The sequence below is a fragment of the Oreochromis aureus genome, linkage group 23, assembly GCF_013358895.1.
Source record: "Oreochromis aureus strain Israel breed Guangdong linkage group 23, ZZ_aureus, whole genome shotgun sequence".
In the NCBI taxonomy this organism is placed as follows: domain Eukaryota; kingdom Metazoa; phylum Chordata; class Actinopteri; order Cichliformes; family Cichlidae; genus Oreochromis; species Oreochromis aureus.
In genome coordinates, this window is record NC_052963.1 from 34,927,228 (window position 1) to 34,948,953 (window position 21,726).

At 44.6% G+C, this 21,726-nt stretch overlaps 1 protein-coding gene across 2 annotated transcripts in view; it reads right to left on the reverse strand.

The window, feature by feature from the left end:
- Positions 1–412: 412 nt before the first annotated feature.
- The window catches only part of ssbp4 (single stranded DNA binding protein 4), an 84,178-nt gene continuing 62,864 nt past the window's right edge, over positions 413–21,726 (reverse strand). Inside the window, exons 6-17 of one of the 2 annotated variants that reach the window (XM_039607326.1) lie at positions 12,405–12,488; positions 9,916–10,042; positions 9,718–9,785; positions 8,427–8,491; positions 7,053–7,098; positions 6,916–6,951; positions 6,726–6,780; positions 5,418–5,488; positions 5,123–5,201; positions 4,751–4,779; positions 4,563–4,664; positions 413–3,170 (exon numbers count right to left, since the gene is read on the reverse strand). In XM_039607326.1, the coding sequence (XP_039463260.1) occupies positions 3,087–3,170; positions 4,563–4,664; positions 4,751–4,779; positions 5,123–5,201; positions 5,418–5,488; positions 6,726–6,780; positions 6,916–6,951; positions 7,053–7,098; positions 8,427–8,491; positions 9,718–9,785; positions 9,916–10,042; positions 12,405–12,488 (846 nt within the window). In that variant the 3' untranslated portion in view covers positions 413–3,086. Of the gene's footprint in view, positions 3,349–4,562; positions 4,665–4,750; positions 4,780–5,122; positions 5,202–5,417; positions 5,489–6,725; positions 6,781–6,915; positions 6,952–7,052; positions 7,099–8,426; positions 8,492–9,717; positions 9,786–9,915; positions 10,043–12,404; positions 12,489–21,726 lie in introns of both variants that reach the window. The other variant, XM_031726770.2, reaches the window with a different exon arrangement.

Below are 21,726 nucleotides of genomic sequence, written 5' to 3' on the forward strand. Positions count from 1 at the left end.
AAATATGTTTTTACTGATTAACATCATCACGAACAAGCAAAAGTCTTGAGTCACTTCTTGGGCTTGGTTAATGGGAAATAACTGCAGCACCTTATTAAAACATGTAGAAAACAGATGGAAATACAGTACAGAAGAGGCTTTAAAGTATCTGGTGTGACCACCTATATTCTTCAGCACAGCCTGGATTCTCTTGAATGAATCATCTGTGCAGACAATGTCAAAAGAAAAACGTAGAAAATTCTTCAGAAAGCCCGCAGGACTATTGCCCAAGCGCACTTGCAAAACAATGATAAGCCCAGCTCTTTGGAAGCAAAATATGAAGAAACGAGGGATGACTCAAGAGCGATTGCCCGAGACTATATGGAAGATGAGTTAAATGAGCGCTAAGAGGGAGAGAGAGTCAAACAACAAGGAAAAATCAAATGACATTTATTATTGATGCATTGTTTCTTTTTTGATAAGCAAATTATCTGTTTTTCTTTCAGTCTAAAGAAACTTTACAATATAAAGAAACATACAAAGAACATCTTTATTACCTACACAAGACACCTAAGTCCCTAAGACAAGATTCTGAACTATCCTACCATGAAATACAAAGCAAACCCAAGAGACAGACTGCTTCATATTGAATACTGCCGTGTCATCAGAAAGGACCGTGAACGGTACAGGAGAATCGTTATACGCCCTTACCCCGATTCCCCACCCCTCCCCGTCTCAATACAACCCCCCCGCCCGACCAGCAAATCTTCCTAATGGTACAGTATTATACATCACAATAGAAGTACAGAGATGGCCGACGATCGATATACACAGAGGACTGAGAGAGGATCAGTGAGAGAGCTTCAAACTATACAACGCTATTACAGGAGCGAATAGCAAAGGACACAGTTTTCCCCATAAGTATTACATTTTGATCTTCTTAATTTAAAATGAGGTTTCCTTAAGTATTTTTTCCTTTTTAAAAGTTTCTTAAATTGATAAAAATCCTTCATATTAAAAACTGCAATATGAGGTCACATGTTTTTTTTTGTGAGAAGATGCCCTTTTTTGTCGTTTTTCTGGAAAAACTATTCACATGATTTTTCAAAACCGAAACACGAGGAGTGGAGGGCAGAGCGAGGACGCCGCGGCTCTTTGCTCCTCTCTGTCCCGTCCTCCCCGCCACGCACGCCTTTAGCGTACGGTCTGCATTAAGTGTGTCAATGTATTCTATACATTTAGCCATATTTACTGTATTCTAGAAATTTAGCCACATGAGCCAAATAGTCAGTGCATCCTTTCACTATGAAAAACATGGACAGATCTATTTATAATTTACTTTCAGCTGTATTCATTGGTAGTGACTGACATATCAAAACATGTCAATGATATCAAAATGCATTATACAGTATTTACAAAAAGGGAAATCAAAGGGTGAGGGGTGTGGAAGGAGGGGGGAGGGGTGGGGGAGGCGTGTGTCACCACATAGGAGGAACACCGGACTGAGTGATTCCCAGGCCACCGATGCCCAGACCCTGGAGATGTCCCTGTTTAACGCTGCGTACAAACTGTTCACATTGATATCAGGAAATTGATAAGTACATCACCACCACCCATAGAGGCAACGCTGGTTGCTCAGTTATTGTTGGTTTGAAAACAGCTGCGAAGCAACTGAAAGAAACAGTTTACCCTCTGAACCGGTGACAGCGAGCGTTCATCAGAAACAAATTAAATAGCATACTGTGTGACTGTGACATGTCTGTGTGCAGATTCTATGGGCTTTATTTTTTTAATCAATTCCATACAATTGAAATAAAAAAAAAAATAGAAACTTATTGATTGCAGGTAATCCTCTTCTTTAGATGGTTTACAATCAACTCTGCTCCCATCATCAGCGCTCCCACTGCCGCTCACCCGGGTCCATTATCCCGCGCATATGGGACTCTCTGATGGGAACTCCACAGAGGCAGGTATTTAACCCACAGTTAAGAAGGTGGACCCAGCAGGATTTGTGATTTCAACCCAAACGAGTGTCTCCCACATTTGCTTCCAGCCCAAAAGGAGTCGCTGGATGGACCAGAATGAATCCTGGGAGGAAAAAGGGGCCACTTGGAGTCCATAAAAGCAGTGAAATCAAACAAAGCAAGAGGATGAAGGGTAAGGAAACACGTTCCAGGAGTCACAGACGACTTGTAAATAACAAATAATTAAAAAAAAGAAAGAAAAGAAAACACAGTACAAGCTAAATATGTTACATTTAAAGAAAAGACCCAATCCGTAGAGGAGACGAGTGGATTCACAAAATTTCTGAATTAAAAATGGCACCTGACAATCCTGACAATCACGTCAGGGTGTCATAGGAGCCATTTTCTACCAGCAAAAGAGCAGGAAGCTAGGAGAAGGGTTACTTTTTAAGACAGTACAGTTAGACGTGTGATCGTCAGGTGCATCTACAGACACACTGTACCTGAAAACCCACCTCGGTTACCCAGATACTCTTCCCGTGAAGTTTGAGGAACACATTTAGGAGGCAAACACTAAAGGAGTTTTGTGACGCGAGGCTGACGGTAGCAGAAACGAGACAAACAACAAATCAAATCACATAAACAGAAAATCATTGTGCATTTTACGAGCGTGTGCTTATTCTGTCACCGTCGACGCTGCTGCTGAGAGAAAATGTGCCCTTTACAGGAAATCATAACTACATTAGTCAAACGATATCAATTATGAAAATTAGAACAATAATATCAGCAACAACAAAAAATACAAACACTGAATGAAAACCGTTCACGCCCCAAAATGACATCATCAGTTCATCTTTTTTAACCAATCCTGTCACAGGAGCAGAGCTTTTAAAATGAGGGCTCTTGGCCCCGGGTCGGAGAACTGCTGCGCGCCCTCGTCAGTTTTAATCAGCTTGATGTGAGAACAGGGTGACGGCGGGGCGGAGCTGAATGCGGAGGGGCGTCTCGATTGGGCCTGGACGTCACCCACAAAGGCAGATTTCAGGTTCGAGAAAGACAGGCTTGGGGCAGGTTCGGGGTCTCGCGGCGCTCGGACCCTCGATGGGGCGAAGACGAGATCCTTCCTGCTGCTCGGAGGCCTTTTCATGTTCTTACACCTAGTTTGGAGGTGTTGGTGGGATGGGGGGCCTTGAGGGGAATCCTGCTTTCCAGGGGAATCCCCAGGGGCTGTGTGGCACAGCACACCATCCACGAATAGGAGGAAGAGGAGGAGGGTAATGCAAGACGCATCAGGGTGGACGGGAAAGGGAGGTTGAGATAAAGGGAGATGAAAAAGTAAAATAAAATAAAAGATTAAAAAAAAAAAAAAAAAAAATCACACACTCATCGTCATGTTGGGTGAATACTGTAAAGAGAGAAAAAAAGAGAGCAAGGGAGAAAAGATAAGCCAATACTATATTTAACTTGTTCCACTATCCAGTTTAATATAAAAGCAGTTCAGCTACTTAAACTAAATGCCATGTCAAGTCCACCAGCCTTCAGCAGCAAACAGTACACACAAAGCTCTTTCTAGTTTATTCTGTATGTCAGTAAACTCAGCAAGCAGAGCGAAGCCCAGCCCAGAGAGAAAATGTGAGGGAATTTCAGATCACAGTGACGGTACAGTCTGACATTAATCACGCTACAGCAATGGCTCCATGCACCAGAGAAGGTATGATGTGTGTTTTTGTCCATGCTTGTGTGTGTGCATGCTGTGTTTCTGCGAGGGAGTCGGACAAAGCTGGGAACACGGGGCGTGACACGAAGGACTGTGCAGGGGGCAGATTTCCAAACCGGGGAGACTTTTGTGTGCAAAACACTTCAGCTCAGTGTTAATTTAGCTCTTATCATCGTAAAGCAAGGCAGCACTACAAGGTTTCCTGACAGCTAACTCACAAGTTCACAGGAGACTGTGATTAACATGCACGGATCAGTAAAAATACAATAAAACTAATAAAACTAACAAACACCAGCAGCAGGATATGGATCATCTGTGTCGCTGAACACAGATGTGAACTGAGCAATAAGGAAATGAAAGGTTTTCATCGTTCCGTCTCTTAACGTTAACAAAAATAAGCCAACTAAGTCCAGTCTAAGCTAAGTCTAAGCTTGTAGTAACACTGAGGCCCTCCATGTTTAAAAATCACAGCTCTCAGCTCAGTCACATGTCTGCACCGAGGTGAGATTTCACGCTGACAGAAGATTTTTGTGCTGTTACACTCTCCACCCTGAGTTTTCATAGTAAAACATCTTCAAAGCTCTCAGTCTGTTAACATAATGATGTTCTGGAGCGAAAGTAGCTTCACGTGACTGTCATGTCTTTAATTTGAAAAACATCTCACTTCAGTCTGGTGGTAAATGAGTCCTGTCTGAGACAGCGAGGGACTCGCCAGCTTTCTAAAATGGATCACTTCAGACCTCCATCTATATTTGTCTTTAGAAAACCATCCCCCAGGTCGCCGTGGACAACTGGCAGCTACGATCATCTAACGTAGAGGGGGTGAGTGAGTCTCATGCCGGCGGGAATCTGTGTCAAACACTTTGAGGGGTTTTTTTTGTGTCGTACGACACGGTACTCACACTTTCACTTTGGAATGGGTTTAAAAAGTTGCCTGCCATCTCGCCGTCATCCCGCGGAGTGCCGGGAGGATTGTTCATGCCTGCCATATTGTTGGGAGAATTCTACAAACGTGGACGAAACGCACCAATGAGAATAAAGAACTCATACAGACGGACAAAGAGAGACACGCAGGCACGGACAGACCTACCTTTGGCAACCCATCCATGTCACCAGAGCCTGTGATTAGAAAAGGAAAAAGATAAACAGCGTCAGTGCAGGATATCCAGAGCTAGCAGAAATTGCTTGCACTTAAACAACTAATGGCTTTTAATTAAGCTATTTGTTACACATACAGATGAGCACTAACTCAGCTGGCTTCACCAATCATGTCTCATACATCAACAGGATCAATTGGCCTAACTCACTGCCCCGCTAATCAATTTTCCCTTTGCTCAATACTGAGACGACACTTCCTCGATCTACCATTAGAGGGCAGAGTCCACCTTGTAAAAGCTTTTGAGTGTCATATGATTCAGTGTATGGGCTCATAGCTTACTGTACCACATCTTTAGGTACGCACCTAGTGATCCATTCATATGATGCTGATCCATAGCACCCATTCCACCCATGGGCCCATCAGGACCTGGTCCCATTGGGAACTAAAACAAAAAACAGGCACGTCAGTCATTTTTATTTCTATAGTCCAATATAATAGATCAAAAATTACCATCAGAGGGTTTTAAGACAAAACGGCTACAGCTAAATAAGGTACTGTCTCTCAGTATTTTTGCAGCTTGGGGAACACAACAGCTGAGTGGTTTATAAAAAAGAAAATAAATAAATATATGAAAACTGAGCCAAACGTCAATACATACATTAGGTCTATTACCACCAGGGCCGATGGGGTTCATCATTGTGTAGATGTTTTCGCTTGAATTTGTTGAATCTACGAACAGAAGAGCAGGTGGATGTTTAGGCTCACTGTGCTTCACTCCTCCCAGGCTGGGAAGCACTTACAGGTAAACTGCCTCTTTTTATATGCAAAATCCATGAAAAATTATTTAAAGAAGTTTTGGTCCTTGAGGTAAAGAATGGGGAAAACTGAAGAGACATAGGCAGCACCAAGTTTACCATTGGTGTAATAGTTTCTGCTACAGTACAGGACAAAGACCACCACCGAAGAAGAAATAGAAAAAACATCAGTTCCTCTTTCTGCCAGTCAATGCACTCGCTGCTCTCTGCAATGCACAGTCAAAGAAACCCATCTTATTCCTGTAACAAGGAGATCAGTTGTTATACGGACACCCTGGCAACTTGGCATCAACCAGTACACGCTGTGTCGCTCCTCGCGTGCGAGTCGGTCTGTTCTTAAAAGATTCAGAGGAGTGAGGTGACCTTGATCTGACATTGCAGGTAGAAATTTGTGAGCAGATAACTGAGAAAAGCACGAGAAAGATGAATGATGAGCTGAAAGACGAGGAGCAGAGATGGGCAGAGCGCATGCACGGCACATGGGGTAGAGAAATCTTGCCCATTAGCGTTCCTGAATGCGGCTTTTGTTGTCGTGACTGGAGAAAGGGGGCTAATTCCAGAGTGAGGTGAGCACTTTTGTGTGTGTGTGACTGCAGTGGAATATGTTTTCCTTCTCAGTGTAGGTGCGAGCAGGACTGCAAAGGGCTGCCCCGCAACATATCACAATAGCGGTGTGCATATAGCACAAAAAGAAGCTTTTCACGGGCCATCAGAAACAGAACATCTACAGGACGACCGCCCGCGGCGTTTTGTTTGCAGTCAATCCTTCACAGAGACACCTTATTGATGGGTCAGACCTGAAAGGGATTAGTCAGTTGATTGTAAGCCTCTACTTCCACTCAAGTATTTTTCACTCTATGCCTTAAGTTAAAAAAAAAAGTGTGACAAAGGATTTTTCATGAACATCACATTTGAGAGTTCCACACAAAAGCACATTCAGTGCAATATATATTTTCTTCCATTTTTCAGTGTTTTACACTTAAAACTCCTCCTAAAGGCTCAATTCTTCACGTATTTAGAGCCCGATCTGTCTCCCAAAGAGACATGTGTATCTGACGGAGAACACGTTTGATGTTTCTTAGACAAACCCTCCTTCAGTGAGCACCAGATTAAAGCAGAAACCAGAAGGGAAACTGAAATGTATAACTCACCTCCAGGGCTAGGCATGATGGGAGTTCCTGGTGGGCCGCCTCCCCCCGGAGGACCCTGAGGGGTGAGAGCAAGCGAGGGAGAGAAATGAGCACCGAGTGCATCTAGACGGCAGCGCGCCTGTTAGATATCACAGCGTGACAGGTAATTTATGGCCCGTGGTCGAACACGAGTTTGTGACGGGACACTTACCACATAGTTGCCTGGAGATGAAGATGAATAAGCTATCTGTGGGGAGGAGAGACCCGGGGTGAAACACAACATGAAGCACAGTTATTGTAAACGCACTCGGTCACGTGGACGTGAAGATGCGAGAGGATGTGACTCACCGAGTTGGTGTTGGGGTTCGGCCACGGACCTCTTCCGCCAGGACCCCTGAAATGCAGACAGGTACAAGGATAAAGGGGAGGTTTTATTATTTGTTATGTACGTAGACTCTAGAGATTATTGCAAGAGTCCATCAGTTGACGTGCAGAAATGATCTAGAAACCTGCCTGTTCAGCTTTCTGGGAACTTTACTGAGGGAAAGGACTTTTAGTTTTATTGGAGTGACGGGCAGTCACAGGACAAGCATTCAGACTCTGAAACAGAAGATGACTTGTTGTTTTTTTAGTGCCACGTTTACTCTTTGGGGTTGAAAGTTCATTGACTGTTTCTGTGCAGCCACACTAATGTGGCTCACACCTTCCTGGAGAATTATCATCTCCAAGCTGCCTTTTGTCAAAAGAAACTCTATGAAAGAAAAGGTGTCTGAGCTACACGTTTCTGCTCCACGAAATAATTCCATTTTTGCAAAGTTTCTATTTGGCGTTGGTAAATACCACAGCACAGAGACTGTTCTTTTGAAGGTCACCAGCGATCTCCCAGTGGCTTCTGAGCAGGCATGTGCTCTTTATCTGGCACCGCTGGACTCGAGCGCAGCATTGGACACAATTGATCACAGTACTTTTTACAAACTCTGGTGCCTTGTGGGTGTCTGGCTCAGCTTTATAATGATTTTCGCATTATCTCTCAAACAGGCTGCACCTATCAATAACTACTATGTCTCTTTATCCACACTCATAAAGCACGGTGTGGCCCGGGACTCATTTGTAGCTGCAGTATGATTTTACATACTTCCCCCGGGTCACAGCATTCGCGGTTACTGGATTTCTTTCCGTAGTTTTACTGATGACACTCTGCTGTACTTCCCTCTTAGGCCCAGTGACCCTGAAGTGCAGCGCTCCTGCAGGACGTCTAAAAACTCCCTAAAAACTCGTGTGCATGCGCATTATGAGGAAAATGCCCTGTAACCCTATACAGCACTATTTTATTTAATTCTTCTCATTTGAAATTTCCCAATGATCACAACTTTCCTTGCCGTATGAGCCGGCGCCTAGCCTGAGACCCATTGTGTCAGGGTCAGAGTGAAGCCAGGATACAAGGCCTCTGAAGTCGGTGACATCTTTAAAGTCTGCGTTTATCGGAAAGCTTATCCTGACTTTCTACTTTTACCTTAAACCAGTGTAAGTCTTTTTTCTGCCTGATGGTTCTGTGGGATGTTTCTTCTTCCCTCATCTGTCACCAAGCACTTGTTTTGAGATGAAATTTGGGGTTTCTAATATATTACTACTATTTTTGCCCATTATTTAGATGATTTAAACGTTATCATATAGAAGTATATACAGAATTTACAGCCATAAAAAGAAAAACAATCTACTAACATGTTCATGCCGGGCATCCCTGGCCCCATGGAGTTTGGAGGAGGCCTCATCCCTCCGCCATAGTTCTGCACAAAGAGATGAACACACAGTCAGCACAGAGCCTCGCACCTGCTCTGTGTAAAGGTTTGAATCTTAATGAAGGTCAGCGACGATCATGTCTCCCACTAACTAGTGTTTAATTATGTGGATGTATGAGCTGTGTGTGGGCTGCTCGGAGTGGGCTGTGCGTGAAAGAGGACAGCTGTGTGTGGAAGAGCCTGCGCACTCTGCGCATGTTGTGAGTCTCTGTATACAGTAAGTGTCTCTATGTGTGCGCGCCCTCCCGCGTGTTTGCGTGTATGTTTTCATCGCTGCCCAGTGGGCTGCTTTGGCTGGCGCTACACGTGTGTCTTTGGACACGTGTGTGTGTGTGTGTGTGTGTGTGTGTGTATGACTGAGTGAGTGAGTGAGTAGGGGGGCAGGCCAGAGAGCAGCTCCACTCAGAGGAAGAGTTTTGTTCAGCAGACGATTACACTTGTCGAGCAGATGCCACACCAGCTGCTGGTACGCTCACTGCCAAAGTCACCGAGCCAGGGTGGCACAGAGAGGGGACGAAGGGCACGGGGAGAGAGTGTGCGTGTGTGTGTGTGCGCGGTGGCTGGGTGCAGAATGAAGCAGCTGTCTTGTAATGGTAATTCAAAAGGACACTGCTGTTTAAGCATCTTATGTATTAGAAAAAACAACATTAACACAAATTAAAGTGATAAAAGGAAACCGACAGCACCGTCGTTGGCACCACTTTAAAAAAAATATGTGTTGGTGGTGGCTTGCTCATAGCAGTCTAAGCATTCAGTCTCTGTCTCTCTAGGTGGGAGTCAGCAAGTAGGATTTAACATGTAGAACTGGCGTTAGCAGTGGGTGGGCTCTGGTCGCAGCCAAGATCGGCGTCAGAGCGCTTCTGACATTTAAAGGTAAAGTTACGAGATTGGCGGAACCAAAATTCCTGCTCAGCAAAGGAGAAGGATTATCTGCATGCTGTTTATAGGTTGCTGCTTTGACATTATAGCTGTTTTTTATGGAAGCCCCTAATGAAGGGCAACCAAACACAGAGTTTGCTCATAAACTAAAGATCAGGCACCAAACCTGGCTGTGTGGCAGCTGCTGAGTGGGAGTGCAGTGGGCTGGTGGAGCTGAAGGACACCATCCACTGTCGTGACTTGCTTTAGTAACGCGGCCCTTTGTGTTTTACTCTATATGACTAATTTGGTCGTTTGTGTAAAAAAAACAAAAACAAAAAACACTGGTGGCTTACCTGTGGACCCATGCCTCCCATGCCTCGGGGGGGATTCATTCTCATTGGACCGCCCATGTTTGGATGTCCTGTGATAAAACACAGAGTGTTGGCATGGCAGCACCACTTGGATCAATAACAAATCCATACAGGAGGAAGAAAGAAGATTCTCATTTGGAAGCCAATATAAAGTTTCTCTGCAAAACAGGCCGTCAGTACCTTGAGGTCGGGTGGGGTCCAGGCTGTTTGGAAGGAGAGGTTGTGACCCGGGGATGCTCCCTGGAGGCTGATTTGGCATACGGAGGGAGGGCCTTGGGCCACCTGGGTACCGTGGAGACATGAATGGCTGCAGAAAGGACAAGCGAAGAATAAAAATTACTTTATTCCAGGGGTTGGCAAACATAAGGCCCGGGGGCCAGAACTGGTCAGTCAAAAACTCATATCCGGCCCGTCGCACAGCTTTGGAAAATGTGAAAGATGCCATACATTTTGGAATTTTAACTGTATTTTCAGATATTTTACAGCTTTTCCTTCTCCATGGCCACTCATACTAAACCAAAGTAAATAAACAATGAAATGGCAGTTTTTTTGCTTTCTACTATACAAATTCAGGATTCAGGATCTGGCCCAATTAAGACCAAAATGGGCTCTACGTGGCCCACAATATAAAATAATAATGATCAGAAGCCAAAACACTAACACACATGTACATCTCTTGACTGAGAGTCCTTTAAATATGTTCATGCTATTGGCAACACAAAGCTAGGGTTATGCCCCAAAACACAAAGAAGCCACAGTGCAGTTAGTGCAGAATCTGGCTACAGTTTAATAAAAAAAGCATCTAAAGAAAAGCAATTTAAAGGGACTGTCACGATTAGATATTAACATAATGTATCAAGTAAATAAAACAAACATAAGGTAATCATAAGGATATAATGACAATATTTATTTATAGCAGGGCTTGTAAAACGACTGCAGCGGGAGTCATTAAACACACGACGGAAATTAAATTGAGATAAAACGATAGAAAGCGCTGCACATATTAAAAATACACAAAACATCACAGTACACATGTCTCAGCATGCCACCGTCATTACCAGCTTAGCCAACATCAGATTCTGCTTTTAAAACACTGCATCCATAAATCAATGTACGTTGCCTTTTGGTGCTTCTGATTGAGAACTAATAAACACAGATCTCTATAAAAAATTTAACTGATGTTATGATAATAATATCATTTCAACCAGCTTCTATTAGATGCTCAAAATGTGTTCAAATGTGCTCTCCAGAAGCAGGAATACTTCAATGTGACAAGCGACACTTTGAAATTCTGGGTACTGACATAAGGCACAAGATGATTAGCAAACCTGGCTCTCTATAGCTGACCTTCTCATGTTTGAGGCTTTATCTTTGGGCGTCAACAGGGGGAGCTATTGCGCTGAAGAACAATGTGCATGCTGTATTTTTGTTCTGTTTCCAAGTAAGGAGGGGCTTGTTGTTAAGTTTGGGAAAGTAAGACCTCAGGTGATAAAAGCCATTAGGATAAAGGTAAAGGGGGAAAGATAAGTGAGAGTTAGGAAGATGGGGAAAAAAAACATGCAGGACAGAAATCTGGACTAGAAGAACAATACAAGGACAATAATGTTGCAGCGGGTGGGGGGCATTAACATCACACGGCTGGATGAAAGCAGTAGTTCTACACCTCGTCTCTGTTTCTGTGCCACTCGGTGGTGGACATTTTACTACCGACCTCGCATACGCAGGCAGTCTAGCTACACAGATTCTGCCTGGATTGCGTGATTCATACCAGAAACCTAAGACACGTTCACTATGTTTCAGCAGAGAGGGGACAAGAACAGGCTGGCCAGGACATGCATTACAGAGCCGGCGCACAACTAGTGAATAATGTAAAACACCAGAGACAGATGGTTTTCAGAATTACCTTTGAGAATACGCTGCTACAACTACAAATATCCAGGCCCGGCGGACCCACATTTTGATGTCAGACGATAAGAATTAATTCAAAAGTCAGTCCAACTATTTTAGTATCAAGAGGAAACATGCAGATTTGAATGCTGATTGGGTAAGACTTGGGTGTTTTGGTCACGGAGCATGAGCCGCATGATGTTTGTATCATCATCTTCTCACAGAGATAAGCCCACACAACACAAATACAGCATGAGACTGCATTTAAATTATAATTATGTACTACATGTTTTGTGTGTCGCCGTGTGTGTGTGGTTGGAGCAAGTGGAAGATGAGTTATATAATAACAATTAGTCCTCGAATTGAGAACCGACTCACTACCGTTTTCATTTGTACCCTCGTCACTTAAGTCGGCTTTCTCTTCAGCTCCTCTTCTCTCCTCCTTTGACCGTGTTGTGGTGGGTTTGTGCATGAAGAGCTGCACAATGTCAGGCTGTGCTGCAATATTAATGGTCTATTGATGGACTACGGGATGGTGAGTGCTGGGCTGAGGAAGAGAGGAGGCCCTCCAGATGCACCTCCGCTCTTTACAGCTGGGCCAACACAGCTAAATTATTCATCCAATCCACCATTGTGGATGCTGCCCGTCCTGCCTGTTAGCACGAGGGACCTGTGTGCTGTTTGTACACTTTTCACTGTTATTTGAGCGAGTGGAATCAAGGGTAGGCTCAAGAAGGAACCTACAAGCAAAGTGACAGACTGGATAAATGTTTGGTTCTTACCTGTCCATGAGGTCCCATCATGGGATTAGTGGGGTTATGTGGAGGAGGCTGCGTGTGAGGCGAAGGCTGAGATCCTGGGGGACCCTGGTGGAGAACAGATTTAAAGTTGTTTTTAAAAAACGAGCTTCAAGAATGTAATGAATGCAAATCTTTCTGGGGAAACATTATTAGCGCAATCAACCTTCAATAAATCACTTTTAATGTGAGTACTGCAGTTATAGGTTGGGTTTAGTTTTGTTTGGCCAGATTTTAGGAAATCTATTAGCCGCACTCCATCAGGGCAAGCAAGGCAAGCAGTGCTTGAACAGTGAAATCCGAAAGTAGAGATCAATCAAAACCTGAAACCAATCTCTCTTATTTTAAACAACTTTCTGTCTACAGCTTCTCATCTGTTTGCCTCCACCCATCCACTTATCCAGGTTCAGGTCAGAAGTCTAAGCAGAGAAACTCACACTTCTGGCTAACTAAGGCGTTTGCAGGCCATTCGACCCATAGACAATCTGCTGCTGGCTCTGCTTTCACTGCTCTGAGATCAGTTACAATCTGCCTGTTTGTTTAGCAAGTAAACAAGCCCTCTGTGATTTATCATCAGATACATTTTCTCTTACTAACCACCGATATCAACAAGTGTAATTTAGAGGGGTTAGTGTAGTGTGAAGAAATTTAACAGGTAAGGCAGATTAGCATCTCTGAGAAATCATTTGTTTATACAGTTTATATAAAAAACAATGAACAATGGAGGCCATCACTAAATGGTGATTACTCACGGCCCTCATTGCTCAAGCCTTTTAATTTAATATACTAAATGTAATATACTCAGCATATAGTATTTATAACATTTAAAATTCGTTGAACCTTAAAAACCTACAGTAATAACATTCACATCCATCATATTCATCATATGGATGTTATATTAATATCCATATAATATATCCATGTAATATGTTAGGGAACATTTTTCTGCACACTAAGTACTTTTACTTTTGATACTTTATTTACCATTTGCCAATAATACAGTTTGGTGTTTGCTGACATTTTTTATAATATTTTATTCTTGCTTTCAACAAAGGAAAACTCCTTTAGAATTTGCTGGAACTCGGCAAATGCTAAAGATTTTGATGACACTACAGACGTAAGTGCAATATTTTAGAATACTTTAGGGCAGGTACGGCACGCAGAGAGTTGAAGATGTCCAGGAAGAGTGCTGCAAGACGCACAGGGCTGTCAGCATGTATATAAGAATAAGATGGATAGGAGAAAAACTCCAAAAGGTCCAGTTTGTCTTGGTAAACAGTGGAAGAACACTTGTGTTTCTTCTTGAGTTTCTGGTTGGTGGTTGTCTTCCCGCTTGCCTTGCTGTAAAAGTCACTGCACACCACTGCGTTAAATATAACTGGAGCTTTGTTATTTTGGGGGTGCGCTTGTATATTAAAAGGCTGTAATTTCAATAAACTCTCCCGAGTCTAAAAATGATCAACTACACAAGCACAATTTATCACTCTACTTCAATGCAATAAGCATGTTTTATGTAGCTGATGCTAATGCTGAAGTACAGGGAAATACTTTTATTTCCCGGTATGTAATATTCAGTTCAAACAGCTCTCCTGGACATTATTACAGGAAATCAGAAACACATCACCAGCACTCAGAGGAAAATGAGTATGGCATAATATCTGAAAAACACAATACTGACGGGAGACAAAGTAGTAAATGATCTGAAAGAGATGACCAAAGTTAAACGCACAGTGTAGAAGCATGAAACTGAATTCTACTGGGACTCTAATTCTGCCTCACTTCACTTCATTGTGCACAAAGCAATCGTTTGTTAACATATCGCTCGTATACAATAGCAAAGCCCTCCTTATCTCTTTCATCAGAGGACAAACTGAGAAAATTAAAAATTAAAATTCACTGTAAATATGTAGAATTTCTTCACAACCATCATATTTAATCTGTTACACCAACAAAGAATGCTTCTAATAAGATCTGTCACTGACATTTTCAAAGGGCCACATTGATTTCCATGCACAGGAATTGTTAATTGCCAGGATGGGGTCAGATCAATTCACGAAGTGGCCTGTAATCAGCATTCAATTACAGCACTGCTGCCAAAGGATAATTCAGGGTATTTTCAAACGTGGTATTATTTTTCTAAATTCTGCCGTGATGACACTTGATCCGGTTTGCCAGAGTTAAAGCCGTCCAAAACAGAATCAAGGGCCAAAGCAAGCTTAATTCTGGTGCTCACTTCCACTCTCCAAAGAAGTGCCAAATATTTAAACCCAATCAAACATCATTATGGCAATGAAATAGAAGAATAAATCCCCCTCTGAAAATAACTGAAATTATTCTGTCACTTAAATCAACATTGACCTGAAGACTCAATCACTGCTATGTGAACTACAGTTTCAGTTTAAATTTTTAGAGCAAATGAGCTGAAACCACTCCTAAGTTAATCTCTCACAGCAAACACCGCTACGTTAAAGTGACGCCGTATCACGGGACTAACGTCAACTCTGACCTCCGCGTCTCGTACTACAGCAGCATCATCTGACTCTGGCAGTAGTCACACCGCTAGAAACCTGTTACTAGCATCAATGTGGAGAAACGGGACCACCCACCGCCAGACCAGACTTATCTGCTAGTCTGCCAGAGCTTCTGTCAAGCACTTGGCTATCAAGTAACATTACAGGTGTGTGTGTGTGTGCGTATGTGTGAGCATGTGTGCAAGATGAGTGGCGGTGAGTGCAAATATAAGATCTCCCTCTTTCTTCACAGGTGATAGCAGGATCTTGTCTCAGGTGCTGAGTGTGTGCTGGCTTTGATATACCTGCAGGTACAGTATGAGCACTGAAAGCGGGCTGCCGGGGGGAGGAGGGGGGGTATTACTTTAACAGGTGTGTCTTTAACATCATTGCCAAAAGGTAAAGGATTATGGGAGTGCCCATGACACTCGCTGGTATTATACTAATATATATTATAACTACAGTGCAGTGGTTGTTAGCGCAGTCAGCTCATAGCAAAAAGGTTTGAATCCAGTGGCTGGGTGGGGCTTTGCTGTTGACATGCTTGGACTATTCCAGCTTCCTCCCACGGTCCAAAGACACGCACATGAGGCTAATTGGTTATTCTAAATTGTAGGTGTGACTGTGAGCATGCTTCAGATTGCTCTAAGTGCTCAGTTTCAGACTGTTCTTTTCTACTCCTGGCTCTGTGTGATGTCACTGAGCAGGGATATCACAGCTCTGGCTGTATGCACAGAAGCTCCTCCCAGTGCTGTTTTGCTTGCAAGAGGCAGCCAATCAGAAAGATATAGAATTTGTAGAATAAGTTTGGCATACATAATTTTTGATTTTAATTATCAGAGCAAAATCATCAATCATCATATCTGCTGATGATGTTTCAGTTGACTGACTTTCAGCTAAACACACACAGCTGTTAGACAAGTGTGCCTCTTCACTCGTGTAAATCGCTTTCCATGTAAGAGGCAGCTGCACATGTACCTGCTTCTCTTTTGCATCGGAGCTAGAGAGAAGCAGGTACATCCACCCTCCGGCTCTACCTCACTTTCCCACCCGGCCCACTGCTCCGCCCTCCCCGTGTGAGCGCTCTGTCGGCGCGCCGCCATCCAAGCCACACAGCTCGACACCGGGAATCTGCGGGTGCTGCTACAGCGGGAAAATAAACACGCCTGACTGACAGCTCGAAACAAGCGAGTTCCCACGGGCACGGATACAGTACCGCTGCACCGCCAGGTACGCCATACAAGAGCACAGATTTTGGCAGGAGAGATGAGCTCGTACGTACGCATGTACTCGTGAGCAGAAGCACGTATTCAAGGACTTGTTCCCCTTTATAAAAGGCAGAAGCAGCAGCAGGGCTCTTCAGACAGGTGCTTCCTCTCCCTGTGAGATGTGTCAGTTTACCTTTCATTGATTCTATTAATCTCATCATCATCCGAGACGCAGTCAAGTCTCCACAAAAGCCACTTTTTAACCAGCAACGCAATCCTGGACGTGTTTATTTAGTTGTACATGCAGCACACAGTCGGCGTGCCGCCACAGTTATGACGTCTGTGCCGGTACCACTGTGGGTTTTTTCTGCCATGCCGTGTGCAGTGTGTATGTTCTGGGTGGTTAACACCAGCTGTACTGGCTCGCTCTGTCTCTCAGCAGGTTCACACTGGGGCTAATGCAGCGCTAGCTCTGTCTGACCTCAGAGGTTACTGTTGTTGCCGAGCCAGAGTTTGTGTGTGTGTGTGTGTGTGTGTGTGTGTGTGTGTGTGTGTGTGTGTGTATGCGCGTGTGTGTGTGTGTGTCTAACAAGACACCCCTGCGGGGTCTGACTGCACTGACCCAGCTGCAGCAGTCTGGTTCTCATCCCCACACACACACACACACACACACACACACACACACACACACACACACACACACACACACACACACACACACACACACACACACACACACACACACACAGAGCCTAGTTTCAGTCGCTCGAGAGGACACCGCATTAACTGGCATTCATCTTTCAGAGCCGTACCCTCGCACGTAACCATGAGCGCTTCCTGCCTCACCTGAATCTTTGACAGAACCATCACGTAATCCTTAAACTACTTTCACCAGTTTTACCAGCTGGTCACGTGGGGACCATCTTCTCGTCCCCATATGGGGGTCTCGACATGATGATTGTGAGAGCAAATTTTTGTTCCTGCAGGGTAGATAATACACAATCTCATTCACGCTCTCTCTCGCACACACACACACACACACGCTTGCTCAGAAACTACACACAGAAACACTCACATAGCTCCTCTCTTGTTCTTCTCTATAATGTGCCATAATGGAGCGTAGCTCCTTTGACTGGGCCTCCCCAGGCCTTCCTGCTATTACATCTGAATGGGCCAGCATATGGCCTTTATGGCTCTACTGTTCCCTCTACAGGTCCCCGCAGAGAGAGGGAGCGAGAGAACATTTCAACTGTCGTGGAGGTATATGCAGGGCGAGTTTGAAAAGTAGCTTGCTTGGAGTGTGTGCGAGTGTGCGTGAGCTTGTGCGGCGTTGTTTGTGTATTCGTGTGGGAGAGGGGAAGGAGGAGGAGGGGGGGACACGGGGAGCGTTAAATGAAGCAATTAATAAAATCATTTTCTACCCGGCTAAGGAGATAACAGCTTGGCACAGTACCACAAACCCATCAACGCAACCCCCTCGCCTCCTCACCGCTCATTTCAGCTTAAGGAAGACCCACACTGCTGCCCCTGATGGACCACTAACAGAAAGAGTGAGAGCGAGGGGGAGAGGGGTGGAAGAGTAGCAGCCTGCTGAGGGTTTTTCACCTGTTTATAACTGCCAACACTAGAGGGCAGTGTGTAACTTCTGTCAAACTTCTGGACACACACACACACACACACACACACACACACACACACAAAGAGTGAGAACACAAAGCAGCCTGCATCACTGAACACAACAAACAAAGCCAGGAGTAGCAGCGCCCACACACACACACACACACACACACACACACACACACACACACACACACACACAGTAAATGCACACTCATTGTCATTCCTTGCTAACATTCCAGAGAGAGCAGCAGTGGCAGCAGTGGGTCTCCTGCTAGCTCATGCTATATAACATGGCAACATGTCAGCTCAGAGATGGAAGCACGCGATCAGGAGCGTTTCCTCCCAGAGGACAGCCGTTGACCTGCTGGGACAGCGGCAAATTATTTACAGTATTGTGCAAAGGTTTTCGAGGTTTTAACATTTATATGCAGCACGGCTGAGGAAGCATCTGAACAGCAGCAGGATGAGTCCAGAGTCATAAAAGAAAAATTAGCAACAAGAACAAGGGGTCCTGCTACAGGCGGTATGCCCCCCCCCTCCCAGAGGCATGGCCTCAGTAATCATGAGTATCAATGGAAAGTTCCCCAAAATGGAGCCACCTGCTTTTTAATTGATGAAAACTATTCATGCTTACTTCACTGTTGGTGCTTAAGGCTTCTGCCCATCCACTGGTGCACCAGTGTGGCTCTGTGAGAAGGATTGTGGGAATTCAACCAATGTAGAGGCCGCAGGGACACGTTTCCGAAAAGCCAACAGCATGCAGTGCGACAGCCGTGATGCTACGTGCTGGTCGAATGTTGACTGGCTGAAAATTTGTCTTTTCGAAAGGAGCAACAAAGGAGTTTAGCACAAAGCGGCACAAAAGCACACCTCAAACAACGGCAGCAGGGACACTTTACGTTGTTTTAACTCTCAGCTTCACAAAACGACAAAGAAGGTCTTTGTCCATTGTGAATTTCCAGACGGAGCAGCGATGTATTGCCAACTTAATCGCCACGTATGGGGAGAGGGGGCTGCTACGCAATATAGCCAAAGTCTGCTCATTAGCAGGACGTGGTGGCGACGCCGCTCGCCACTGCTTCGCCCACATTCTTCTGCTCTCTGCGTGTTGTTCATCGCGAGGTGATGCCGTCCTCCAAAAAGCCAACAGCACGTTGCCTTCTGGTTGCAGTGCACGACTACAACATGCAGACACGGGTCTACAAAGATACTGAAGCAATACCACGCTAGGACCTGAGCTCTTTCACCAACACGCAGAGAAACATGTGATGTTTGCCTCTAAACAGATGAACTCACGTGATGGTGGAGGTGAAGCATGAACAGCAGGAGAAAAAGGCTTCATTCATTATTATCATTCATCATTAATGTTTATGACCCAAGTCTAAAGAAAAGTACAGGTACACGATGCAGAGAAAAGGTTTTCCCGAGTACTGCTTCTCATTTTAAAGTCTGTCATTCAAGGGGAATTGTTGGGTATGGTTTTTGTGGCTGTCCTCTCAAGGATAAGCAGAGTCCCTCTTCTCAGTGGAAAGTTTTGACTCGTCTGGGTCCTCTGACATCTGTGTCTTCCACTCACGCTGCTTTTTCACATGTGTTAGAAAAGCAGATTAAAGGTTTTGCATAACTTTTTAAATCTGTTGGTGGTTTTTGTTGAGAGGTTGAACACCGTTACGCCTCACTTTGTTAACTTTGGGGAACTTTGTGATTATCCTTGTATAAAGTCCGCAATCTCCACTAAAAGACCGGCGCCGGTCCTAACAGAAGAAATAATATTTCAGACACTATTCCTCAATCACTTCTTGATGGTTTGCAGTCTGTCATTCACTTTCCAAAGCACTTCACCTTATTTATCTGCATCTTTGTAATACGACTGACCGGACTGAACCCCGAGCCCAGTCTTACCTTTGATAAATAAATTACCGAGCGCAGATGTCTCCCTAATTCGCCATGTGCGTGCCATGTGTCAGCTTTGAACAGGTTCTCAAATTTGCCTTTGATACCTGGGTTGCTTGTTCTTAAATGTGTAATCAAACCTAATCCTCTTGTTGTGCTTTTTCGTGTTGTCCCTGAAGAGCTGCAATTACCTGCCGTAAATTGCACAGCCTTTGACTCTCGATCCTCTTTTTTTTTTTTTTTTGGCAAGAGGAACAATTCCAGTTTAGTAGAGAGAGGATGCCCCACCCCGGCTGGTTTACACCCCTACGAGAGTGCGCTCTGTGTTTTTGACTACGTTACGTATCGTGTGTAGATCACAGAAGCAGCTCGAGAGCGAGGCGCTTCAGATCATTTAATGTTCATTTTCTCATTTAAAAAAAAAAAGATTTTGGAAAGACTCCCCTGACATCTCACTGTCCTCTTCTTTTTCCCCTCCTCCACCCTCCTCTATCTCTCCTTGCTGCCTCTCGTCCCTAATTTTCCCTCCCCCCCTCCTCCCCCCTTGTCATCTCCCCTTTTGCTTGCCCTCCCCAGAGGGCTATGATGCAGCAGCGATGGACTTCTGCTGAGAGACGAAGGACTACACACCAAACGTGTAGACACTTATTCCATTCTCTTTCTTCTTCTGTCTTTCTGCCTAAATGATGCCCCCCATCCCCCCACCCCCAAATGCCAGGCTCACCCTGTGAGTTGCACATTAGGATAACATGAAGGCAGACCCTCCTCCTCCTCCTCCCATCTCTATTTTCCTCCAGTGTCCTGTCTTTGCCCCTCATCCCTCTCTCCCAGGACTGGAGCCAATAACAGTGTTGGGGTCACCTATGTTAATTGCTATGCTAGAGCAACTGGGAAAAAACTGTGCAACACACACACACACACAGCGCACACGAGCAGTTCACACACAGTCGGTGAGTAAGCATGTGTCACTGAAGCGGCGTGTGAGAAATAATAGTTTCAAAAACAAGGGAAATGGAGAGAGTGAAGAAATGTCATGAAGAAGGATGCCTGGCGTGTGAAGGAGAAGGTGAGGGAGGGAGAAGGTGGGAAAGGAAGCCGACCCAGAGTTCAGATGAGAAATGACCGAAGCGCTGAGGAAATTTCGCTTAGCTCGATATAATCCATTCACAATTCTAGACTGTGGTCCACTCGACTAACCGTACCTCAGGAGTGACTGAGGACACGAGCACAATTTCGTCAATGTGTGCGAAGGGGTGGAGGGGGGGTGACACGGCTTCCCCTTCATTTGAATGAACAAATGCAATGCAGAAATCTCAGCAGCCTGCGCTTTCAGCGCGGACCGCAGCCATTAGTTCAATGGGGAATTAATGTCAGCTACCTACAGAAAGCAATGAGTGGGGCTTCGGCTCTGGCTCATGTTGAAAGATGCTGCTGTACCACTAACAGTGTGAGCTTGATTTAGGGAAATCTTTGCAGTGGCACTGGGAGCATTTTGTCTCGGTGCACTGTGCAGGCTCTGTGCTCGCACCTTTGTTTTCTTGTTTTCTTCACCTTTGCCTGCTTTGCTCAGCTAATCTGAGCTGAAGAGGGGAGGAGAAAGAGAAGAAGGATGGATGAAAAGAGAAGAAAAGATGAAAGTGAATACAGCATCCCTCCCTCCTTGTTCTCCTCCTCTCTGCCCATCCTGTCTGTCTGTCCGTCTGCCCTGCACACAGGGTCTATTTATGGAAAGCAATGTCACTCACGCAACACCATCAGATAGCTCTCTCCCTGGCCTGCTCACTGCTCATACATCATTAACATTCTCTACCACCCCAGCATGTACATGCATGCACACACACAGACACACAGAACATGACAAGCTGCCAATCAAACAAGAAAAAACAGGCTGTACAGCCTCAAACTGTACGTATGGAAACATCAGGTATGCTATAGACAGAGAGTGAGAGGAAATTCGTGCAGCATGCTTACAGCACAGAACATGTTTAATTATTCTCACAAAGGATTAATAAAGTATAGTATTATTCTTAAAGACATATTGTAATTTTATTGCATTGCCTGGTCAGCCGACTCCTG